Source organism: Tachysurus fulvidraco, chromosome 16 (assembly GCF_022655615.1).
Source record: "Tachysurus fulvidraco isolate hzauxx_2018 chromosome 16, HZAU_PFXX_2.0, whole genome shotgun sequence".
Classification (NCBI taxonomy): Eukaryota; Metazoa; Chordata; class Actinopteri; order Siluriformes; family Bagridae; genus Tachysurus; species Tachysurus fulvidraco.
In genome coordinates, this window is record NC_062533.1 from 4,771,450 (window position 1) to 4,793,233 (window position 21,784).

At 39.8% G+C, this 21,784-nt stretch overlaps 1 protein-coding gene and 3 non-coding genes across 6 annotated transcripts in view; 3 read left to right on the top strand and 1 right to left on the bottom strand.

The window, feature by feature from the left end:
* Window positions 1-367: 367 nt before the first annotated feature.
* trnad-guc lies at window positions 368-439 on the top strand. Its single transcript has one exon. It is a non-coding gene; the product is annotated as a tRNA-Asp (tRNA).
* A 473-nt stretch (window positions 440-912) lies between these two features.
* Window positions 913-984, top strand: trnad-guc. The gene has a single exon. It is a non-coding gene; the product is annotated as a tRNA-Asp (tRNA).
* Window positions 985-1,433: 449 nt separating this feature from the next.
* On the top strand, window positions 1,434-1,505 carry trnad-guc. The gene has a single exon. It is a non-coding gene; the product is annotated as a tRNA-Asp (tRNA).
* A 1,429-nt stretch (window positions 1,506-2,934) lies between these two features.
* ipo13b (importin 13b) overlaps window positions 2,935-21,784 on the bottom strand; it is a 37,181-nt gene continuing 18,331 nt past the window's right edge. For 2 of the 3 annotated variants that reach the window (XM_027155107.2, XM_027155108.2), the window contains exons 6-21: window positions 20,877-21,043; window positions 18,193-18,313; window positions 17,959-18,106; window positions 17,666-17,847; window positions 17,474-17,500; window positions 17,199-17,333; window positions 14,410-14,559; window positions 13,564-13,644; window positions 13,186-13,323; window positions 9,359-9,455; window positions 8,301-8,353; window positions 6,133-6,199; window positions 5,898-5,956; window positions 5,669-5,758; window positions 5,381-5,562; window positions 2,935-4,509 (exon numbers count right to left, since the gene is read on the bottom strand). In XM_027155107.2, the coding sequence (XP_027010908.1) occupies window positions 4,413-4,509; window positions 5,381-5,562; window positions 5,669-5,758; window positions 5,898-5,956; window positions 6,133-6,199; window positions 8,301-8,353; window positions 9,359-9,455; window positions 13,186-13,323; window positions 13,564-13,644; window positions 14,410-14,559; window positions 17,199-17,333; window positions 17,474-17,500; window positions 17,666-17,847; window positions 17,959-18,106; window positions 18,193-18,313; window positions 20,877-21,043 (1,794 nt within the window). In that variant the 3' untranslated portion in view covers window positions 2,935-4,412. Of the gene's footprint in view, window positions 4,510-5,380; window positions 5,563-5,668; window positions 5,759-5,897; window positions 5,957-6,132; window positions 6,200-8,300; window positions 8,354-9,358; window positions 9,456-13,185; window positions 13,324-13,563; window positions 13,645-14,409; window positions 14,560-17,198; window positions 17,334-17,473; window positions 17,501-17,665; window positions 17,848-17,958; window positions 18,107-18,192; window positions 18,314-20,876; window positions 21,044-21,784 lie in introns of those variants that run through there. The other variant, XR_003441820.2, reaches the window with a different exon arrangement.

Here is a 21,784-nt window from a genome sequence, read left to right on the forward strand (position 1 = left end):
GGTTTGCAGCCAATCATAGTGAAGAAGGCGGGACTTTTTTGGAGTAGCAGTGGGAAGTTGCATCCCACTTGTAAACTTTTATATTCCGTCTACCGCAGGTCTGTTAATTATACCGTGTGCACATGCGCAATGTTGTGCTGTATCTACATGCTTGTAATATATATTAAAATGTATGTATTGTATACATGACTACTAAACTTTAAAAAGGTACACGTTATACAGCATGTTTTCTTTTGTTGTAGCATTACAATTTCCCTCTCCCTCTGACTGGAACACCAAATCCATCCCAGACTCCCTCAGCCTAGGGTTTTTTATTGCTGGTGCTGGCGCTATAGTTGGTGCTAATTATTCGTTGGCTTAGGGCAACTCCTCGTTAGTATAGTGGACAGTATCTCCGCCTGTCACGCGGAAGACCGGGGTTCGATTCCCCGACGGGGAGAGTTGTGATATCTTATACACATTCTACTCGTGAATATTCATCAAAAGGATGATAATCAAATTATACTTTATAAGCTAATAGTTTGTTGACAATAGACCATTACACCCGTACAGTCACTCTGAAATGATTAAAACTGAAAGACCAGTGCTATTGTTTTTTTTTATTCTCTGAAAGTAAAAAAAGCCTGTCACGCGGAAGACCGGGGTTCGATTCCCCGACGGGGAGAATTGTTGTAAACTTTTATAAACATTCTGCTTCGTGAATATTCCTCAGAAGGATAATAATCAATAAAACTTTATAAGCTAATAGTTGGTGACAATAGATCATTACACCCGTACAGTCCACCCTGAAATGACTGAAACTGAAAGACCAGTGCAGTTTTTTATATTACTTTGAGCACTACTGCGATTTTCATACGTTATTTAAGTAAATACCACCATCTACTGGGAACTCTGAAGAACTTATAGCGCAACTCCTCGTTAGTATAGTGGACAGTATCTCCGCCTGTCACGCGGAAGACCGGGGTTCGATTCCCCGACGGGGAGGAAAGGAAAAACTGGGATCTATTTTTAATAGATGTCGGGTACCTTAATTTGTCTTTTCGGCCATATATAAGCTAATACGTTTATCAGGGCCATATTGCAAACAGTGCAAGACATACCAGTATGTGTGTTACACATATACTTGTGAAGTCCTTACGTAAATAGCACCATCTACTGGGATTAATGAAGTACTTTTAGGACAACTCCTCGTTAGTATAGTTCTATATAGTTCTATGAAAAACCAGTTCTATTGTTTTTGTTATACTCTGAAGGTAAAAACAGCCTTCCAGTAGGAACCTTAACTGTCACGATTCGAGAGTCAGAACCTAGAAATGCAATTTTTTATATTACTTTGACTGCTACTGTGATTTTACAATTTAAGAATAAACAGACGTTAATATGTAAGTAAATAGCACCATCTACTGGGAACTCTGAAGAAACTTTAGCGCAATTCCTCGTTAGTATAGTGGACAGTATCTCCGCCTGTCACGCGGAAGACCGGGGTTCGATTCCCCGACGGGGAGAAAGAATAGTATTTTATGTCTTTATTACAAGTCAAGAACCAGTGGTCATCTCGACTATATTTTATTATTAGTGCATTGTTTCACTATACAGTACATAGCAAAATGAAACAACGGTCCTCAAGCCTAAGAATTGAAGACACCGCATCCTCACAACTGTACAATCTCTTTTTGGAGCATAGGCCAAGCTATTTGCTGATATTTATATCTAGATGTGTTCAAGTTTAAACTTGTTTGAACCTACCTGTATTTCAAGTATTCTTGGGGAGGCTGTACTTTGCACACTGGGAGCTCTTCCAGGATATTTTTTTTAATAGACCTAAAAAACCCTGAAATCTGTTTGATTACTGAACAAACTTAACAGAATCAGGTTTATTGGCCAAGTGTGTTGACACACACAAGGAATTTGGTTCCAGGCTGTTTGTGATACTCTAAAATACAGACATAAATAACACTATACTATACATACATCCATTTTATGAAAAACTGTTCGATTATATTTACTATAATTCTCTGGTTTAAAAGTGAATTGAAGGGGATAATATGAAGATATAGAGGACTAAAATAATCATAATCCGAACTCTTGCATTATTAGGGTGAATGTGGTTTAATAAAAGCATGCAAAAGCACAGCAAGGGGTGTGAACAGCAAACATGAAGCTAAGCCCAGAAAGCTTGATTAAGGAAAATGCCATGAGATTTGATGATTCCTTTGTTTATTTCATATTAAACATATCAAATAGAAAGTAAAACCAGTTCAGCATCAGTAACCAAATTTCCTGCATCTAATATAGCTCAAAAAAAGAAAGCTTAATATTCAGTCACAGTTTGAAGTTTGTGGATTACATGCTCACATATCAGAGCTTCTAATAAGTAAATATCACCATCTACTGGCAAGATGTCACAGTAAGACTATAACTTCCATACATTACAGCAAAGTTTTATCCATCTGTGGCCCTTATTCAGTTATTTTCTTATTTACTTTTGTAACCAAATATTTTTTTTAGTCATCATAGGCAACATTTTTTTTAATCTTTGACCTTTTATTGATCTGTGATTAAAATTGTTGAAAGCTGCTCATTTCACATCACAAGGTTTTGTATAATCGTTGTATATTTATGTATAAATATAATTGTAAATGATATAAATTGATGGTATTCTGAATACAGTCATGTATTTTAATTCTTGTTGATTTTTTTTTTGCCAAAGAAAACATTCTGGGGCCACAAAGCTAAACACTGGAAATTTAACTGCATTTTTTTTTTCTCGTTTGTAAAAAATGCGTTCATACTGAGCTGGAGTAAATGAGATTAACTCCATCCTTCAACAGGAATATCAAACGTCAGTTCTGGAGCACCACAGACTTCCACATATCTCTGTAAGACCTCCCATCTACTAAGCCTCATTCACTTAAGACACAGACAAACAGGAAATGCCATCGTAGATATATTTAATAAATTAAAACAAGGTACAAAAGAAAAACGCAAACTCGTGTACATTTTTCCTCCTTCCCCTCCCCTTTTCTAACATATATATTCATCACTGGTAAACAAAATGGCAGGATGAGGAAAGAACCTTCCCTGCCACACGCACATGACACATTCTGTTGCTGCATGCCCGATTCCCCTGCCCAAAAACAAAACACTCATGCTACATGTTTGCAGGCAGCAGCTGGGCAACAGACAGTGACAGAGAGACTCCCAGCCACTGAAGAGTCCTATTCAGGGGCTTCAAATGGCAAACACGAGGGGACTTATAGGGTAGTATAGATTGTGTTCAGTTCCATAATAAGTGCACTCAACAGTGTACAGAAGCTGCGATTTGGACAAGCAAGTGTACAACGACACGTGTGTGTGTGCATACCTAGACACATGCACTGAAAATAGTGTCTGTTCATATCTGAAATAGACAACGATCACTACCCGTACAGTGTTGTGTGCATGGCTCACAGTTGACCGCTGTCCTCTTTTCATGTGATGTTCTGGATGCTGTTTCTACCCAAAAGACCAACAAGGACATCTAGGTGTGTTTCACAGCTGTTATGGGCTCCAAGAAGCTTTCCCCAGAAGACACCATACACAGAGGAGAAAACTAAATCCAGGACTACATACTGTATTTGACGTTTTCACGAATTAACAAGGGTGTGTGTGTGTAAAACCAGCTCTAACCAGCCTTGTGCATGCTGCTAATTTTATATATTAAAATAATACATTTTCAATCGTTAAAAAAAAGACCATGACAAAGTTCACAAACCACCTCCCAGAATCATGATGTGAGTGGAGGAGAATTAGATTATACAGATGTGTAGATATAAAGCCACGGAAAAAAAAATTATTGGTCCCTCTCTTTGTCAGCAGCAGTATCCATAAGGACTCGCACATGTCCCGAAGTCTGATAGATATACAAGTGTTTATATATGTGGATATATATTTACTTTAGATAGCAGTTTCTTTAAATTACAAAATAAAACATTTAACTACCACTAATTCCATCTGTTGATAAATTCTGCAAATTATCACAAGGAAACAGCTTAGGAGCCACGGAAGATCGAGAACGTGAGAACGGCCGTGAATGGGAGGTGAAGGTTAACAACGCACATGATGAGGAGATTGTGGAGAGAAGAGAAATGGTGAGAAAGATGCAAGATGAATTGTACTGCTTAGATAAAGCAGCATTGGCCACTTTCTAAGAGGATTCACAAAAAGACCTGGTGAGAGCAAGAGACAGGGAAAGAAAAATAAATAAAAAAAATTAAAATAAAAAAACAAAACAAGAAAGTGTCCTCCTCAGGTCCTCACACTGCATGCTCTGAACAATATCCGTCTGTCAAGGCTTTCATTATGCTATTATTCAGGTATGGATTTCCAGGTGGGGGGTCGCTATGGAAATGGATCGCTTTGGCCTTCAGCGCTCAGTACTCTGCTGCGTACTCTGTGCCGTGCAGCCCTCGACACACCAACGTGAACTCTTTCACTATGTCCTTCACCCGTCGCTTGTTCACTCGCTCCCTGAGAGAGAGAGAGAGAGAGAGAGAGAGAAAGAGAGAGAGAGAGAGAGAAAGATCTCTCAATTGATCTGTTATGTGTACACAAGTCAATATGTAACAATACATTTTTATAAAAGGCAAGTGTGAACAAATGTGTGTGCATGTGTATATATTTCTAAGTGAATTGTCACATGTCCACTTGTAATTATTATTTGATACACTGAAAATGAATAGGAGAATTTCGGTTTTGTGGATGAGTTTTTACCGTATAAATTATACCCTATATAATGAGAATTAGCCATAACGTTAAAACCACCTGCTTAATATTGCCTAGGTTGTGCCATGTAGACTACACTTTGTTCCTGCTGTGACAATGAACCTTGGGTCACCAGCTGTTTTTCCTTCTGGTAGGTTTTAACCGCTGCTCACTGAGAAAACCCCACGTGACCTGACGTTTTGGAGAAGCTGACCCAGTCATCTAGTCACCAAATTTGGCCCTTGTCAAAGTCAAAGTCGCTCATAGCCTTATACTTTACCAAATTATCTGCTTTTAACACATCACAGCTCTGAGAAATGACTGTTCACTTACTGCCTATTATATGCCCACCCACTGACAGCTGCCACTGTAACGAGACAATCAATATAATTCACTTCACCTGTCGATGGTTCTATTGCTATGGCTGATCGGCATGTACAGAGCACTCGTGATTTGGTCGGTTGAACGTGGCAGACAGTAATGTATTTTTGGAATCAGTATATACATTACATTCTTTTATGTTACGATTAACATAACAAAATTAAATAAAACAGCCATTTCTGTTGACTGGGACAACTTGAATTGTCAGTGATCATGGTAAAGATTCAGACATGCATAAGCTGTGTGTGAGCAGTACCTAAGGACCTGCTGGCTGAATGTGTCTTTCTGTTCGTCTGAGACTCGGGATGAGGGAAAGCCCGGAGACTGCAGGGCCTCTTTGAGCCACACAGTGAGGAGACTGAAACAGTGCTTATTCATGGAGAACAACACCTCTGCAAACTGGTCCATTAAACTGCGTGAAGACTGACCACCGATTGCCTACAAGTAACAGAGAGAGAGAGAGATAAGGGACGAGAATTGCTAATTCAGCATTGTTTCTTAGATGGATGGGATGAAGGAAGGACATTAAGGTTCTCTTACTGACCTCCAGCACAGCCAGCAATAGAAGTTTTCCATCTTCCTGCACGACCTGGCCCACAGGAGGAACGTCTGCACAGTGCGGCAGCAACTCCGTCTGTCCAACACACATGTTGCCTTACTCAAAAGAATTCTCATGAACCCATTGTAACCATGTAACAATAACATTTTGGGTATAAAACATGAAAAGGATTCAGACTCAGAAAGGTTAATTTACATTAATACAAGCAACTTACAAAGAAGAGGCAGGTAGACTTTACAGTAGGGGCTTCTGGGAATTTGAGTGACAGAATTCCTACAGGAAAGACTCAGACATATTAGATGGCAAAAAGAATAAAAGGAATGTCGTGTGATTTTATTTTTGCTTTTACTGTCTGTTGCGTTATAACTACAATTTGCCGACAAACATAAATCATTTCTGTGTTATGTATTATGCAACATGTTGGTTTGAAACCTTAAAGTATGACTTACCACAGTGGAACACTGCTTTCACGTCAAGGTTCTCGGATAAAAACAAATCGGGCTTCCGTTTGAGAGCCTACAAATCAGACAGAGCCAGTGAACATGGCACACGACATAACTCCAGCTCTGGGTTCCGTGCAGAGCCCACCCACACCCCTACCACAGACATGACCTTCCTCTCCTCTACGATGTGCTTACTCTATTCTGGCTAACAAAAACAACTAAATGTACATCAACTTATTTAATGCAAACTGATCAGGTAAAAGAAATCAACTGCAAAAAAATCAAATACTGAAATTTAACTTAAGTCAAACTAAAGGTGGTATGATTTGAAATTTCCTCTTTTTTTCTCTTTAATTTCCATTTCTTGTCTCTGCTGAACTGAGTAATGCAACAAAAATCTAAGTAACATGTACGAATAAAGACAACCAATGCATTAAGGAACTCATTGAGGATGAAAGGATACTGAGGAAGGGAGGGACAGAGAGGGACAGAAGAACTGAGAGAAAGAGAAATAAACAGATGGACCTGAGGTCCAGCCAAAGGCAGAAATGAGAGGAGGTATGAAAATCATGTATGTATGCCGAATGTAAACCAAATGTTAGACAAAGGGTGCGCCAATTCGATAGCGTTAATTAGAGTATGAATTTAATTAGGGTTTTAATTGGTACTGGGACTGGAGTGATGCTGGGAGAAGGGGCCTTCATAAACGTTCACAAGGCATGTTGAAATAATTCACTCGATTCATCATCCGTGTCATTCTGTAGTGGAAAGAATTATAACGTAAACTGTTGAAATGGTTTTAAAGAACATTGTGTGAATATTTTAATAGGTTGCTAATAATTTGAAAAACAAAAGGTAACGTGTAAAGTTTTAACTATAAATGGATATGATGATTGTTGATCGATGATGTTGTGGATGTTTTTTTGCTCTAACAGCACATCCTCAAGTACAGTTCTTCTAAACAAATGTGACATGTTTTCCATTTACAGTTACATTTAATATTGTTGAACTTCCTGGTACCACTTACACAAGCTTAACACTTACTGAGCACTTTATTAGGAACAGCTAACACATTCATGGCATTATCTAATAAGCTAATTGTGTTGCAGCTAATCAACGCACATCCTGTGTATACGGGCCAGCGGCTTCAGGTAATGTTCACATCAAACATCAGTATGGAGAAAATCTGTGATCTACGTGATTGCTGGACTCAGATGGGCAGGGCTGAGTATTTCAGAAACTGCAGGGATTTTCACACATGACGAAAATGACCAGGTTGGTTCAGGAAGAATACAGTCAGTCATATAATTAGTCTTTAGAACTGAAAAGCATCTCAGAACACAGAAAAACCATCAAACCTTGAGGCAGACAGGCTACAACAGCAAAAAACTACATTAGGTTCCGCTCCAGTTAGCCAAGAACAAAAATCTGAGCCTAAAGTGCTCACAAACTTACTGTAATATTACATCATGTTTGATGTGAATGTGACCTGAAGCTCTTAATCTGAATCCTAATAACAGGCGTGAGTTTACAGGCCTCTATTATCTGCCTTTAAGGCACGGCTTCGTCTAAATGCAATGATGTTGTCTCTATAAAACAACAGGAAGTGTCACTAAAAAATCAATTATAGACTTAAATCTTTAAAAAATCTTTTCTGCGAGGCTTTAGATTATGTGATTATCTGACATACTTGTTGCAACTAGAGAAACAACTGAATATAAAATATTTTTCTAGAAATTTTTATCTTGCAGCAATAAACACACTGACCACACTAATATAGAGCACTTTGGTATGAATAGCTTATATTGTTGTTATAGCTTGCATTGCAGCTACAGTGACATTTCAAAAGAACCCCAAGTCACAGTTCACCCAGTTGAGTGGTTTTTCTCCTCTGAAATGACAATCACATTTCTGAGGGGCTGACCAGTATCGTCAGAACTAAGACTTTTGAAGGAGAGACTGCGTCAATCTTCCAAAAGCGTTCCTTTGTCGGCTCAGGCAAAGAAAGGGTCACCACAGACCCGATATCACAGGGCAAAAAGAAAGAAAGAAAGAGGTGGGGTAAGAGAGAAAGGGAGAGAGAGTGAGAGAGCAAGAGAGAGAGAGAGAGAGAGAGAGAGAGAGAGAGAGAGAGAGAAACCCAAAGTGAATGAAATAAGAAACCAAAAACACACCTGAGCTTGGAGTTGCATAAATGAATCAACAATATCAGGATGATCCCTGGGCCCTAAAATATAATAAAGATGTAACTTAAGAAATAATAAGAATAATAATAATAATAATAATATATACAAACAGCAACGGAACAGATTGAACAGTCATGTAGAAAAAAAAGGCAACAGAAAGGATCTCATTGAAATAATTGCACATGTGAGAAAAAGAGAGGAGACGAGAAGCATGTAAGGCTTTGAAGGCAGTCTCCACAAAGAAAAGGAAAATTGAAAAACCAGAAAAAGTCATGAGTTAGGATAAAGAACTAACTGAAAGAGAAATAACGAGAAACAAATAAGAACAAACCTAAAAGAACCAAAGTGGGTTTGGAGTGGGAACCCAGGAGGCACCTGCTACTGTGACATCTTATTACTTTCTCCTTTTTTGGTTTCTTTTCTTTTTCAAACTTGGTGGTCATTTCTTACAATCAGACATGGTTTCCCAACTGCCCCACCCCAGGGTTCAATGGAAAGCTTGGTAACCACGAGAAAGTGGGGCAGCACCTGACCCCAAAACTTCCTTCCCCTAGCTGTTCCCACACTCCAAACATGACCCCCCATCACAGCCCTCCCTGATCCGCCCCTGAAATTCTCCCAAAAAACAAAACAAAGTCAAAAGAAAACAGGCCATGGTAGGTTCTCAGAGCCACAGTTAAGGGACCTGCTGGAGATCAGTGGGTTAACAGCACACAGAAATGTGATGTTATTTTGTGAACAGAGAGGAAAAAACAAACCAAAGGACAATTAGGGGGACGAGGAAGAGACAGGTACAGGAGAAGATGAACAGCTACTGTCTGGGAAAACATCAAGTCAAACACGTGTGTTACATGTACAGGACTATGGAATGAGAATGTATGTGTTTTATTTATTATTTATTCCCCCCCGAAATAGATATTGAACTCTTCTGATAATGCTCTTCTGATATACCTGTTAGAAAGTGATGTTTGCGAGAGAAAAAGGTGAGTAAAATTGGACTGTAATTGAAGCACTAAATGAGAAAAGGGCGACTGTGTAATGCGTACCTTGCTGGAAGATAGTGAGTGTGACGGAGGTGACCAGTTCAAACAGGGCTTTGATTGGAGGAAAGTGGTCTGACTCGCTGGCAAATATATGCATCATCTGGTGATAAGATGACAAGAAGACGACAAAAAGAAATTTCAAATGCCACAGCACTCCCTCACATACACAGTAACTAACAGAAGTGATTATACCCCTCACATTTTTGTAAATATTTTATTATAACTTTTCATTTGAGACCACTGAAGAAATGACATTTTGCTACAATATTAGGTAGAGAGTGTACAGCTTGTATAACAGTGTAAATTTGCTGTCAGCTCAAAATAACTCAACATACAGATATTAATGCCTAAACTGCTGGCTACAAAAGAGAGCAAACCCCTAAAACCTTAAACACTCAAAGAGCCATTTGGACCCGTTTCCCACAGAAAAAATACCACAGGGAGCCACAAAACCCTTTTGACATCTAAAATAAAGATAACACTGCATATATCGTTGTTTTTTTTTACCTTTATGGAAAGTATAGAAAAAATTTTATTTCTGCAGGCAAACAAAAATATTTTGAACAGTTTGAACTAACCTTAAGAAAAAAGACGCTGGGTTGAAGGTTACTTTCAAATAAAATGTTTAATATATAATTGAGTCCTTCGTATTCATGACCAGGGCTCTCAAGTTTTGAAGACAGGCAAGCATGACATCTCCAACCCCTCGCTTTTTTCATTGGATGTTGCGTTAAATCTTTCCCAGATAGTGCTATTTTCTGATTGGCTATTGTGTAGCCTCTTTTTTGATTGGCTGATAAGTGTCAGGTTCGACTAAGAACTGAGACGCGCTTGAATCCTGCCCGGTTCCACAGTGCGGACTGATACATTTTGGGCGCTGCGGCTTATTAAGTATATGATAGTCAAAAAGTTTTTCTGCGTGAGAATATGATGTGCGGCGGGAGAGCGTGAGAAAAGACCCAAATGCGTGACTGTCACTCTCAATGCGTGACACTTGAACGGTCTGCATGACATAAAAAAATTTAACGTGCCGGCTGCAGCAAACCAAAACTGTGCCTGCTTCTGTGTGTCGGATTTCGCAAGTCGGCAGTTATGACGCATATTTTGAGCGACCAAAAAAATAATAATAATAATAAATTAAACACGGTTTATTTTAATGTTACAAGAGCATCATGATCTTAGAATTCAGAATTATTTTTTTTTTAAAAACTAACTAACAAAAATAAAAAATTTTAATTAAATATTTATTTTCCAAATCTACAGCAGCAGAGGGGTGAAAGAGCCACTTGCAGCTCTGGAGCCGCGGGTTGCCGACCCCTGCCCTAAGTGAAAATGTCCAAACTGGGCCCAAAGTGTCAATATTTTGTGTGGCCACCATTATTTTCCAGCACTGCCTTAACCCTCTTGGGCATGTAGTTCAACCAGAGCATCACAGGTTGCCACTGGAGTCCTTTTCCACTCCTCCATGATGACATCACGGAGCTGGTGGATGTTAGAGACCTTGCGCTCCTCCACCTTCCCTTTGAGGATGCTTAATAGGGTTTAGGTCTGGAGACATGCTCGGCCAGTCCATCACCTTTACCCTCAGCTTCTTTAGGAAGGCAGTGGTCATCTTGGAGTTGTGTTCAGGGTCGTTATCATGTTGCAATACTGCCCTGCGGCCAAGTCTCTGAAGGGCGGGGATTATGCTCTGCTGCAGTATTCATGTCGGCATTCATGGGTCCCTCAATGAACTGTAGCTCGCCAGTGCTGGTAGCACTCATGCAGCCCCAGACCATGACACCACCACCACCATACTTGGGGTGGGCGGTGGTGGGTTGGGGGGTCAGCCTGTCAGTGCTCAGACCATACAACACACACTGCATCAAACTGGTCTGTAGGCAAGAGACACATGTCTTTGTACTCCTCACCTGGTTGCTGCCACACAGGTTTGACACCATCTGAACCAAATAAATTCATCTTGGTCTCATCAGACCATAGGACATGGTTCCAGTTCCCATGTCCTTAGTTCTGCATGTCTTCAGCAAACTGTTTGCAGGCAAGAAAGCATCATCTTTAGAAGAGGCTTCCTTCTGCAATGACAGCCATGCAGAGTAATTTGATGCAGTGTGCGGCATGTGGTCTGAGCATTGACAGGCTAACCCTCCCAACCCTTCAACCTCTGCAGCAATGCTGTCAGAATTCGTACATCTATTTCCCCAAACACAACCTCTGGACATGATGCTAGCCACGTACAATCAACTAGCGAGGCCTGTTCTGAGTGGAATCTGTCCTGTTAAACCACTGTATGGTCTTGGCCACCATACTGCAGCTCAGTTTCAGTGCTTCTTCAGGCAATCTTCTTATAGCCTACTCCATCTTTATGTAGAGCAACATTTCTTTTTTTCAGATCCTGAGAAATTTCTTTGCCATGAGGTGCCATGTTGAACTTCCAGTGACCAGTATGAGAGAGCGAGAGTGATAACACCAAATTTAACACACCTGCTCCCCCATTCACACCTGAGACCTTGTAACACTAATGAGGCACATGTTTGTCCCAATTTGAACATTAGTACTTACTTTTGTAGCCAACGGTTTAAACATTAATGGCTGTGTGTTGAGTTATTTTGAGGAGACAGAAAGCAAATTTACACTGTTATACAAGATGTACACTCACTACTTAATATTGTAGCAAAGTGTCATTTCTACAGTGTTGTCACATGAAAAGTGTACTTACTTCTGTGACATACAGTACATATACACAGTACATATTTACTCGCGCTGCACATTCAAGCCATTATCTTGTATTGTGGCTTGGTTGTTGGTAGCAGATGGGCTGGGGTGAATATTTCAGACACTGTTGATCTTCTGGGATTTTCACACATGAAAGTCTCAAAGTTTTACAGGTTATGATGTGAAAAACAAAAAAGGCTGAGTGCGAGACAGTTCCGTTTGAGGAAACAGCTCGATGATGAGAGCAACCAGAGGAGAATGACTCGATTTGGGCTGTCAGGAAAGATGCAGTAACTCAATCGCCATTTACACTCATGGTGAGCACAAAAAAGCACCTCAGTATGCACAAAACAGTGAAGATGTAGATGAACTACAACAGTCTGTGTCCATAAGGGCTTCAGTTTCCTGTTCCTGGCTGCAGGAATGGAAACTGATGTGTACTTCTGTTGTTGTAGCTCCTCCTAACCCAAGGTTTGATGTGGTGTTGTGCATTCAGGGAGATGATCACACCAGTTGTAAACATTACTAAAAGTGATCATTTGAGTTACTATAGATTTCATGTCAGCTCAGGCTAGTCTGCTAGTCTGCTTATTCTGCTCATAGAATGTTTCTTTTTCCCATCGTTCTGCCAAATCAGTCTGTGCAGATAACAATGGGTCAAAATAGATCATTAACTAAAAATAAAAAGGCAATATCCTAATTTTATAACAAACTAATTTCTCAGATTGTATTTATTGTATCTCTGGCTTCCTATTCACTATATATGCTGTCTACACAGACTTAAACATAATGCCACTGCAGACAAAGTGCACTATATCCCAAGTTGTTAAAAGTATGAGCTGAATGTAAAAAAAAAATATGAATATGAAATCTAAAATTTCATATAATATTCAACGTGGTTAAGTCTTTCTGACTGCCCCACTGCACACACACTGAGATTTCCTCACACATCATGACTAGGTGTAGTACATATGGTACAGGCCTCATGTCCACGTCCACAAAGATGTCCCTGCATGTAACTATGGCAACAGCCAGGTGGATTTAGAGACTAAGTAGGGAATGTCTGGGCCACTATGACTGGAATCCGGAGAACTAGAACATGTGTATATAGTGTGTACCTGACGTGTCAGGTCCAGTGCAGAGGCTTGCGGGATAGTGCTGTACATCTGACCCAGCATCTCACTCAACTGAGACACCATGGGTGCAAAGTCATGCAGTAGAGTCTTCACTGACTTCTCAAAGATAGCGCACACAGCCTGAGAGAGAGAGAGAGAGAGAGAGAGAGAGAGAGAGAGAGAGAACAAGTGAGAGATTTTTTCATAATGTTAAAACTCCAATCTGGTCTACATAAAATGTTTTTAAAGGTTAAATGAAGGAGTCTAAACAAACACGAAATAATGAATTGCATGAACGGGAAGTTAAAATGTGCAGAAAATACATTTGTTTGCAGCACACAAATGTGATCATTGAAGATTGACAGGATGTTGAACACTTACCTCTACAACTTGAGAGTCATTCAGCCATTTACTGAGGACTGTGTGAATGAGGGCAAAAACCTGCTGCAACACCACTACTACCTACACACACACACACACACACACACACACACACACACACACACACACACACACACACACACACCCTGCTCTTAGCAACAGAGTCTTGCTCAGACATATACTTTACTGTTCACTGTATGAATTACGTGAGGGGTGAAAGATAATTTGTTGATCCAGTGATGCTGATGTTTTGTGCCTTTTGTATTGTAGTTGATTGTACCTTCATGTTTTGATGTAAAATGTTTTCTGAAGGAGCAGTGGATATTAGATATAATAATACCACCAGAATCCTAACAATTTTTGTTATAGCCCACGTTTATATTTGGGTCTTTTTGCACCTGAAATACATCTGAATATGGCCAAAAGTGTGTAGACACCCCACCATCACACCCATATGTGCTTATTGTGAACATCCCAGTCCAGATTTATTTCTTTACAAGAGCATTAGTGAGATCAGAAACTGATGTTGTAAGAGTGAGGAGGTCTGGGGTTCAGCCGGTGTTCTAGTTCATCCCAAAAGGTGTTCAGTGGGGTTGAGTCAGAGTCAGGGCTCTGTGCAGGACACTAGATTTCTTCCACTAAAACCTTAACACACCATGTCTTCATGTCTGGAGCTCTGTGCTTTGTGCACAGGTACATTGTCATACTGGAACTGTATTTGAGCCTCATAGTTCCAGTAAAGAAAATCTAATTGAAGTGCAATAACTATGTGCATGCACCACTGAAGCATTGGCAACCACAAACACCATCAAATATTTTAAAATAGCTAAAATAATCAGTACTCACTGGGTTGGGGCCAGTTTGAGGTGGGCTTGATTTGACAGGTGGTGCACCTTCTCCAGATTCCTCTTCCTGCTTGGTGATGTCCAGGGTAGTAAAAAGATTCGACAGCAGGCCCAAGATGTGGATGATAGCCAGTTTATTAGAGGGGTTTGGCTGCAAAGACATGAACAATGTTACTGTATACTTGTTAAAAATAGTAGTGAACAATGTGAATCAAATGTATTCAGATGTATTTTCTATCAACTGTATGTGCTGATAGAATTGAAAGAGGAAAGAATAAAGAACTAATAAACACAGCTCGTTGTTCAGGCAGGTAAAAAGAAATAATATGTTTTGAGGAAACTTTCTTAAGCTTTTAATTATTTCCCCCAAGAAACAAAAAGAGAGAAAGCAGCCATTTTGCAGGTGAGAGCACGAACACTGAATGAGCAGTAGGGGTCGCTGTCTGACAGAGCTGAAAAATGCCTAATCTCAGAGTCTGACGTAATGCCCACCCCTGAAAAGCCAGACATCGGTGCAAATCGTTGTGCGCGTGTTATACGTGTCAGTATCTGCATTTTTATTAAATAGCTGTCTCTAAATAAACAACTTGAAAGGGAAAGCTGCATGTGCATCATGAAAAAACAATTAGATCAGCATGCAATGGCAGTTAAATGTCTGATATACTGAATACAAACAGACCATGTGTGTATGTGTGTGTGTGTGTGCGCGCTGTCTGTGAGATGTGAGGTGCTTTTGTCAGATGGAATTTTTCTACGTTCATTAACCACACTTCATATCTGCCTGCATTTTGCATGTTTTTCCTCTCTAATGGCAATGAAGATGTAGCTGGATCTTCCCATTTTGTCTGCTTTCATTGCTCGGTTTTTATTACACTTAATGGCAAATATTAGCAAACAACAGAGTGGGAGGCTAATGCAACCTGGTCTAGTCGTCTCGAATCTAGTCAGTCCATGGCACCGTGAGCACACAGTGTTCTTTTAGCTTCAGCTGAACTTGCTGACCTTTGTGTGCTGCAACATCATGCTATATAAAGCAGAAGGGTCTCTTCACTCACGAGCATCTCTTCTAATCTACACTACTTATATGAGGCATGTGGCTTATAAAAATGGCATAACACAAGAACAGTACCGTAGTAATATTGTAGTAAAATGACATAATTGTGTGCTTAAACACCATCCATAACACACATATCTGTAACTGAGCCTCAAGCTGTTGTGGGTCTGTGTGTGGGGCATCGTTTCATTAGCTTTAGTTTACCCTGTGGTGTGTTGCTTCTGGACCCAGTGATATGCAATCTGGCCCCACTGAGAAATGTTCCTTAATCATAATCACAACACACACACACACACGCACACACACACACACACAGATACACACACACACGGTCTGTTCATATGGAGCAAGGCCAACATGAGCCAAACATGCCACTTATTCCAGTAGCAAAGAAGACGGCAACAAAAACAATACGCAGACAAACCCCAACTGATGTCTGCAGAGTTTTGATTCGATTTAATTCAGTTTGTATTGGGCTTTCAAAAATGGGCATGGTCACAAAGCAATTTTACAAATAAATACATGAATTCTGGATATAAGTTTTAGATTTAGAAATTTACCCCAACAAATGTAGCTATTCTAGCATTAGGTATCTAGATCACATTGTGCACGTATAATGAACACTTTAACTAGCTCACTTTGTTCAGCTTACAAAAAGTTTTGGGATCTGTGTGAGCAGCATGTCATCCTTCAGTGTCACCACAGTGTTGTCAAGAAACATTGCACCTTGAATGTGCCACAAACAACAATTACGAGTGTCTCTAATAGACTCTCATAGAGTTTCTTGGAGAAGTCATTACTTAAACACTGACAAGACACAAAGCCATAAGAATCTCCTAGAGTTACACCACATGAAAGTGTTTATCCGAATATCATTCCTGTCTTTTGAGATCATTTAGCTCTTTGACATCGGAGCTAACATCAAATAATGACAACACCAGGCAAGATATTTTCGCCTAAAATTGCATAACAATGAATTAAATACCATGATAGCGGATCATTTGATGGATAACGAATGATGAAGCTTTGTTAGCAAAGTGGGGACCAAAAAATTGACGAGGTGATGTGGAAATCACACCCCGCCATTTTCAAAAATATTATGGAATTTTTTATAATTTATTACTGAATATCAATTTACTACAAAGCAACGACTGTAAATTGTAACAACTCCAAATTTGGTAGAGAGGCAAAAATCCATCCTGCTACCTCATAAAGACACACACATTGGCATTATAGTAGAGCTAGAAGTAAAATGATTCGATTTTGATTTGATAAGTAAATTTAATTGGTTCACACAAATCTTGAAAACGCTCTTAAGAGCATCTGAGGAGGTGTGCAAATTTCAGGCCATCCATCGGCGTGGGGTTAAATTTCTCAAACACAGCGAGTGTGATGGAGCTGAAATTTGATTGACTGCATGCTTGTCCTGATCTCTAAATGAATTTCTAATGATGAATTTAAAGAGAATGCCCAACATCAGCCAATGAGAATTCAGCAGGCACTGGGTTAGAATTTAGCTTTTATCATATCCATTCATAAGAAGAGTATATTCATCTTTGTCAATATACTGTAGGTAAACTGGACAGTGTTTGCAAAATAAGCCTTTAAAAGGGTGATAAAGATTTTATTTTCTTATTTTATTTTGTGAAACCGCCGACACAACGATCGTGTTGCATCATATATATAATCAGGCCTTACTGTAAATGTAACGTTCGAGATGTGCAATCAATACTTACTGTCTCGTGAGCCAGTTTTTCCAGCTGCTGGATGTAGGGTGTGATGAGAGAGTGCAGATTGTGTAGAATGTCCGCCACTGGCAGTGCGGATAACAGAAATCCTAGCGCCTGCATCAGCCACATACACTGACTCGTCTAGAGATGGAGAGAGAGAGAGAGAGAGAGAGAGAGAGAGAGAGAGAGAGAGAGAGAGAGAGAGAGAGAGAGAGAGAGGTGTTTCACACTTAGTCAACACAGCACTTCAGATCTGCTAAAGAAATAATGAAGACACTGACCTTGTGGATCTGTTTAATAAGCACTTCCTGCATCAGAGAGACATAAGAGGCAAAGAAAAAAGTGGAGAAAAGAACTGTTATTAGTCCACAATACAGGGTTACTGGAGTTACAGAAATAACATCATAACAATACAGGATGGGAGTTCTTGAGTCTGAGTGTCCTGAATGACACTTTTAGTCATGTCTGTCTACCTGTGACACAGCAACGATATTCGTCGCATAAGGAGGCAGGTCGCATCTGCACTCCCTGCAGATCTTCTTCAGGGTGGAAACGCTAGATATGGAAAGGTCTGGATTCCCTAATGCCTGAAGCACCAGCGGCAACACACTGCTCAACATCACTGGGTGATCCGCTAGCCACTCTGCCAATGCTCCTGCAGATGGACAAGCAAAGACACAGAGAGAGAGAGAGACAGAGAGAAAGTGAGTTCAAATTAAAGAACAAACACCCAAAACAGCTGGTACTTAAAACCCCACATACACACCTATTGTGAACATGACCGTATCTGCAAGCTGTACGTTGTTGATGTTGATTCGAGGAATGAGACCTATCAGGCCGGGAATGACATCAGAGTAGTTCACATCTATCGTCTCTGCTATGGACTGGAAACCATACAGCAAAGCCTCTGTGTGCTGATGAGGCAAGAAAAAGGCATGAAAACTTAGGCTTAGTCAGCGTTTACATGTGAACAAGTCTATATGTATGTGTGGTTTCTGACCTGCCAGGATGTTGGTTGATCTATATTAGTAAGCACTCTGCCTAGCTTGTCATACAGGTTACTAAGCAACTCTGCTCCCAGCATCTCATAGACGTACATCAGGGTGTCGGAGATGTCCACCCTAAAGCAAAGAGTGAAAGTTATTAACAAGCAAAATGTTTGTTCTCCCTGTAAACCTTCTCTTCAAGATGCATTCACTTGTACTAAATGCGAGTCTACTTTGTCTAGACAGCATTACTGTCATCAGTGTCTAGTGTTGTTAACAAAACACGGTGGCTTAGTAGCAGGTTCGCCTCACACCTCCAGGGTTAGGGGTTCGATCCCTGCCTCCGCCTTGTGTGTGTGGAGTTTGCATGTTCTCCCCGTGCCTCGGGGGTTTCCTCCAGGTACTCCGGTTTCCTCCCACGGTCCAAAGACATGCATGGTAGGTTGATTGGCATCTCTGGAAAATTGTCCGTAGTGTGCGAGTGTGTGAGTGAATGAGAGTGTGTGTGTGCCCTGTGACGGGTTGGCACTCTGTCCAGGGTGTATGCCTTGATGCCCGATGACGCCTGAGATAGGCACAGGCTCCCCATGACCCGAGAAGTTCGGATAAGCGGTAGAAAATGAATGAATGAATGAATGAATGTTATAATTTTACCTTGTGTATGTCACACATAAATCAACACCTAATTACATTTTTATGTAAAGCCTAAGCTGATGAAACCATCTATTACAATCTAAACTTAAATTCTGAACTGGACATGTGACTGACTAACTGACAGACTGCCTGGTGGGATCTCAAACCTGTTGGTGGTTCTTGTGAAGTCTGACTACTAGCATCAGGCAGGAAGCTGCTCTGGGGTACTGTGGTGATGCAGGGGCTGGGGTCTGGGCTGGGGTCTGTTTGCACCTGATCTGTATGTGTTTGCTTCTTTAAAAAGAAGTCCGATATCTCTGCCTTTCTTTTCATTTTTAATTGACCCTGTGTAAAAATATGACACATGGATATAATACATTTAAGCATCAAATACAGATTTTTTGTTTTAATTCAAACTCAACTTTAACTACAAATCCCACTATAATGATTGCACTTTAAAATCAACTGTCAGCATAAACGACTACTTTAATCACCTTTATGATAGCTAACAGGCTGTCTGCAATTCCAGTAATCTTTTGAGTAACATTACCAGATACATAGTTTAATAACAACATTAAACACTGACAGCTGTAAAACTAGTTACCTCATATTAGCTAAACAGTTAAAGACTTACACACAGACACTGCACTGTATACGTTTATAACTAGCACAAATGTCAACCTAATGTATATTAGGGCTAAACTGTGGAACGAACTGATCTCTCTTGTCTGATTAATCTGTTAATAGCGTCTAACGTCATTATTGTTGACGCAAAAGACGAGGCGAAAATGTTTTGAATAAAATAAAAACTAAGATAAAATCTCTCTTCATTTTTGTCTACAATGTTCTCTGCTTTTTCATCAGCTGTTACGACATTAAAATATTCTGAACGAGTTCGCGGCTTCGCGCTGTTGCTCAAGTTACAGTTCTCATACGCCTGTGGCTACAATTGTATTGCTTCCGCTAAAGAAAATAGTGCGCTCGGTTAGAATCCTGTGTGTCCATGGCAACGCTCTGTTTTTCATGGCAACGGTGTGTTATAGTTAGCAGCGGTCTGTTATCAAGAAATAAAACAGTGTATGCGTAGAAAAAATTCGTCCACACGCCGCTCAAAAATTTTTTTTGAAAATCTGAGCGCGAGTCCACCGTCTAGGCGGCTTTTTGTGTTAAATGATATTCCCTGTCACTGCAGAGGCGCTTTTATTGTACATGACAGCTCATGTCCCGATGACCGGTCTTTACATTACGATTAAAAGCAGTATCATTAAAGTAAAAAATGTGATGTGCAGTCAAGTTCGAGTGTATGCACTGTTTAAACGAGTGTTCTCAACTTCTCACTGATACTTTTGTGATTCGCGGAGTTTTGACAAGTTTTATAGCCTTGATATTGTTTCTTATTACACACACACACACACACACACACACACACACCCCTACAGTTTTGATCTTAGGCTTTTCATTAATCAGCATTAATGTGTTATTTTTTTAAAAAAAACGAATACAATTTTTTGATTAAAACGAGACTAAAATTAAAAGACTTTTAGTCGACTAAAACTTGACTAACAAAAAAAGATATGTGAATGACTAAATATGACTAAAACTAACAAGGACATTTGGCAAGACTAAGACTAAATTAAAAATAGGTGACGAAATTAACAGTACGTCAAACGAAGACTTCTTTTAATAGGTGAAATGAGATGTCAATCAGCATTAAACTTCCAATGATATCAAATAAAAACCCGGACACCCCTCTGGCTCTGCCACTGCTCCATTGGCAACATTACGCTGAAATAGAGCGTGCGGAGCTGCGTAATGCAATCTAGGAGCAGTGATTCGCCAAACCTCCCTTATTGCAGTCACATACATTTCTTCTATTTTGTAGTAACTAGTAACGAAGATGCTTAGTGGAAATGTATCGGAGTAAAAGTATACATTTTATCTAGGAAATGTAGTGGAGTAAAAGTGAAAGTTGACGTAAATTTAAATAGCGAAGTAAAGTACAGATATGTGAAATTTTTACATAAGTACAGTAACGAAGTATTTGTTACATTACAACACTGCACACCTGTAGATCCTGAACTGCTCCTTTTCATCAGACGACCAGGAGGCGTACTCCTCATCACTAGGGAACTGGGCTTTGTGGAGCAGCACATCCACCAGCTGGAAATACACAGGCCTGTAAACCTGGAGATACACCGCCTGCTTCTCTGCCTCAAATGACATGATGTCATCCTGCAAACAAACATGGAGGACACGCATTCTTCAAACAGCAGACTCCAGCACACTTAACAAGTCTGTCTCTTATATCGGGCTTTGGTGATAATATAGAATGGGATATTCAAGGACACTGTTCATGACATCAGTTTCCACAGATACCCACTCATAGGGCCTATTCTTACATTAATTCTACTCCAGAGAATTAACGAAACTGTTATTGGTTGTTTTTTTTTTGCATATGGCTAGTAGTAATTGGATAAACAAATCATACAAAATTATTACTTTATTTTTTCCAAATCATTATACAAAGAATTTTTGCTCATTTCAAATCCCACCCATGTATGCATACAAACAACCGTTATCTTCTGCAGTGCATGTCAATTCGTTTTGCTGCATCAATTCATCTAAATACCTTTCAGACTTCTAGCTAATCCACAGTCAGCATGTCTTAGTGACGCAGTGCAATAAATAAACCACTGGTAATGGGAAGTTGGGTTCAACTGACTGAGCCAATTACTTCAGTGAACCGAATGACCGATATACCTTAGAAATAAAATATGATATAAGATGATCATCTTTAACTATAGTCAGACAGATCTCAATAGCTCAATAAGGACCGTAGGTTCACAGTTTCCTTTAATCAAGCACAGCTGACAACAATGACGTTCGACTTCTTGAATCGATCAAGTCGTGTATTAGCTCAACAAAGACTAATTCTAGTACAAAATGTGTACATTAGAGAATTGGTTATTGTAA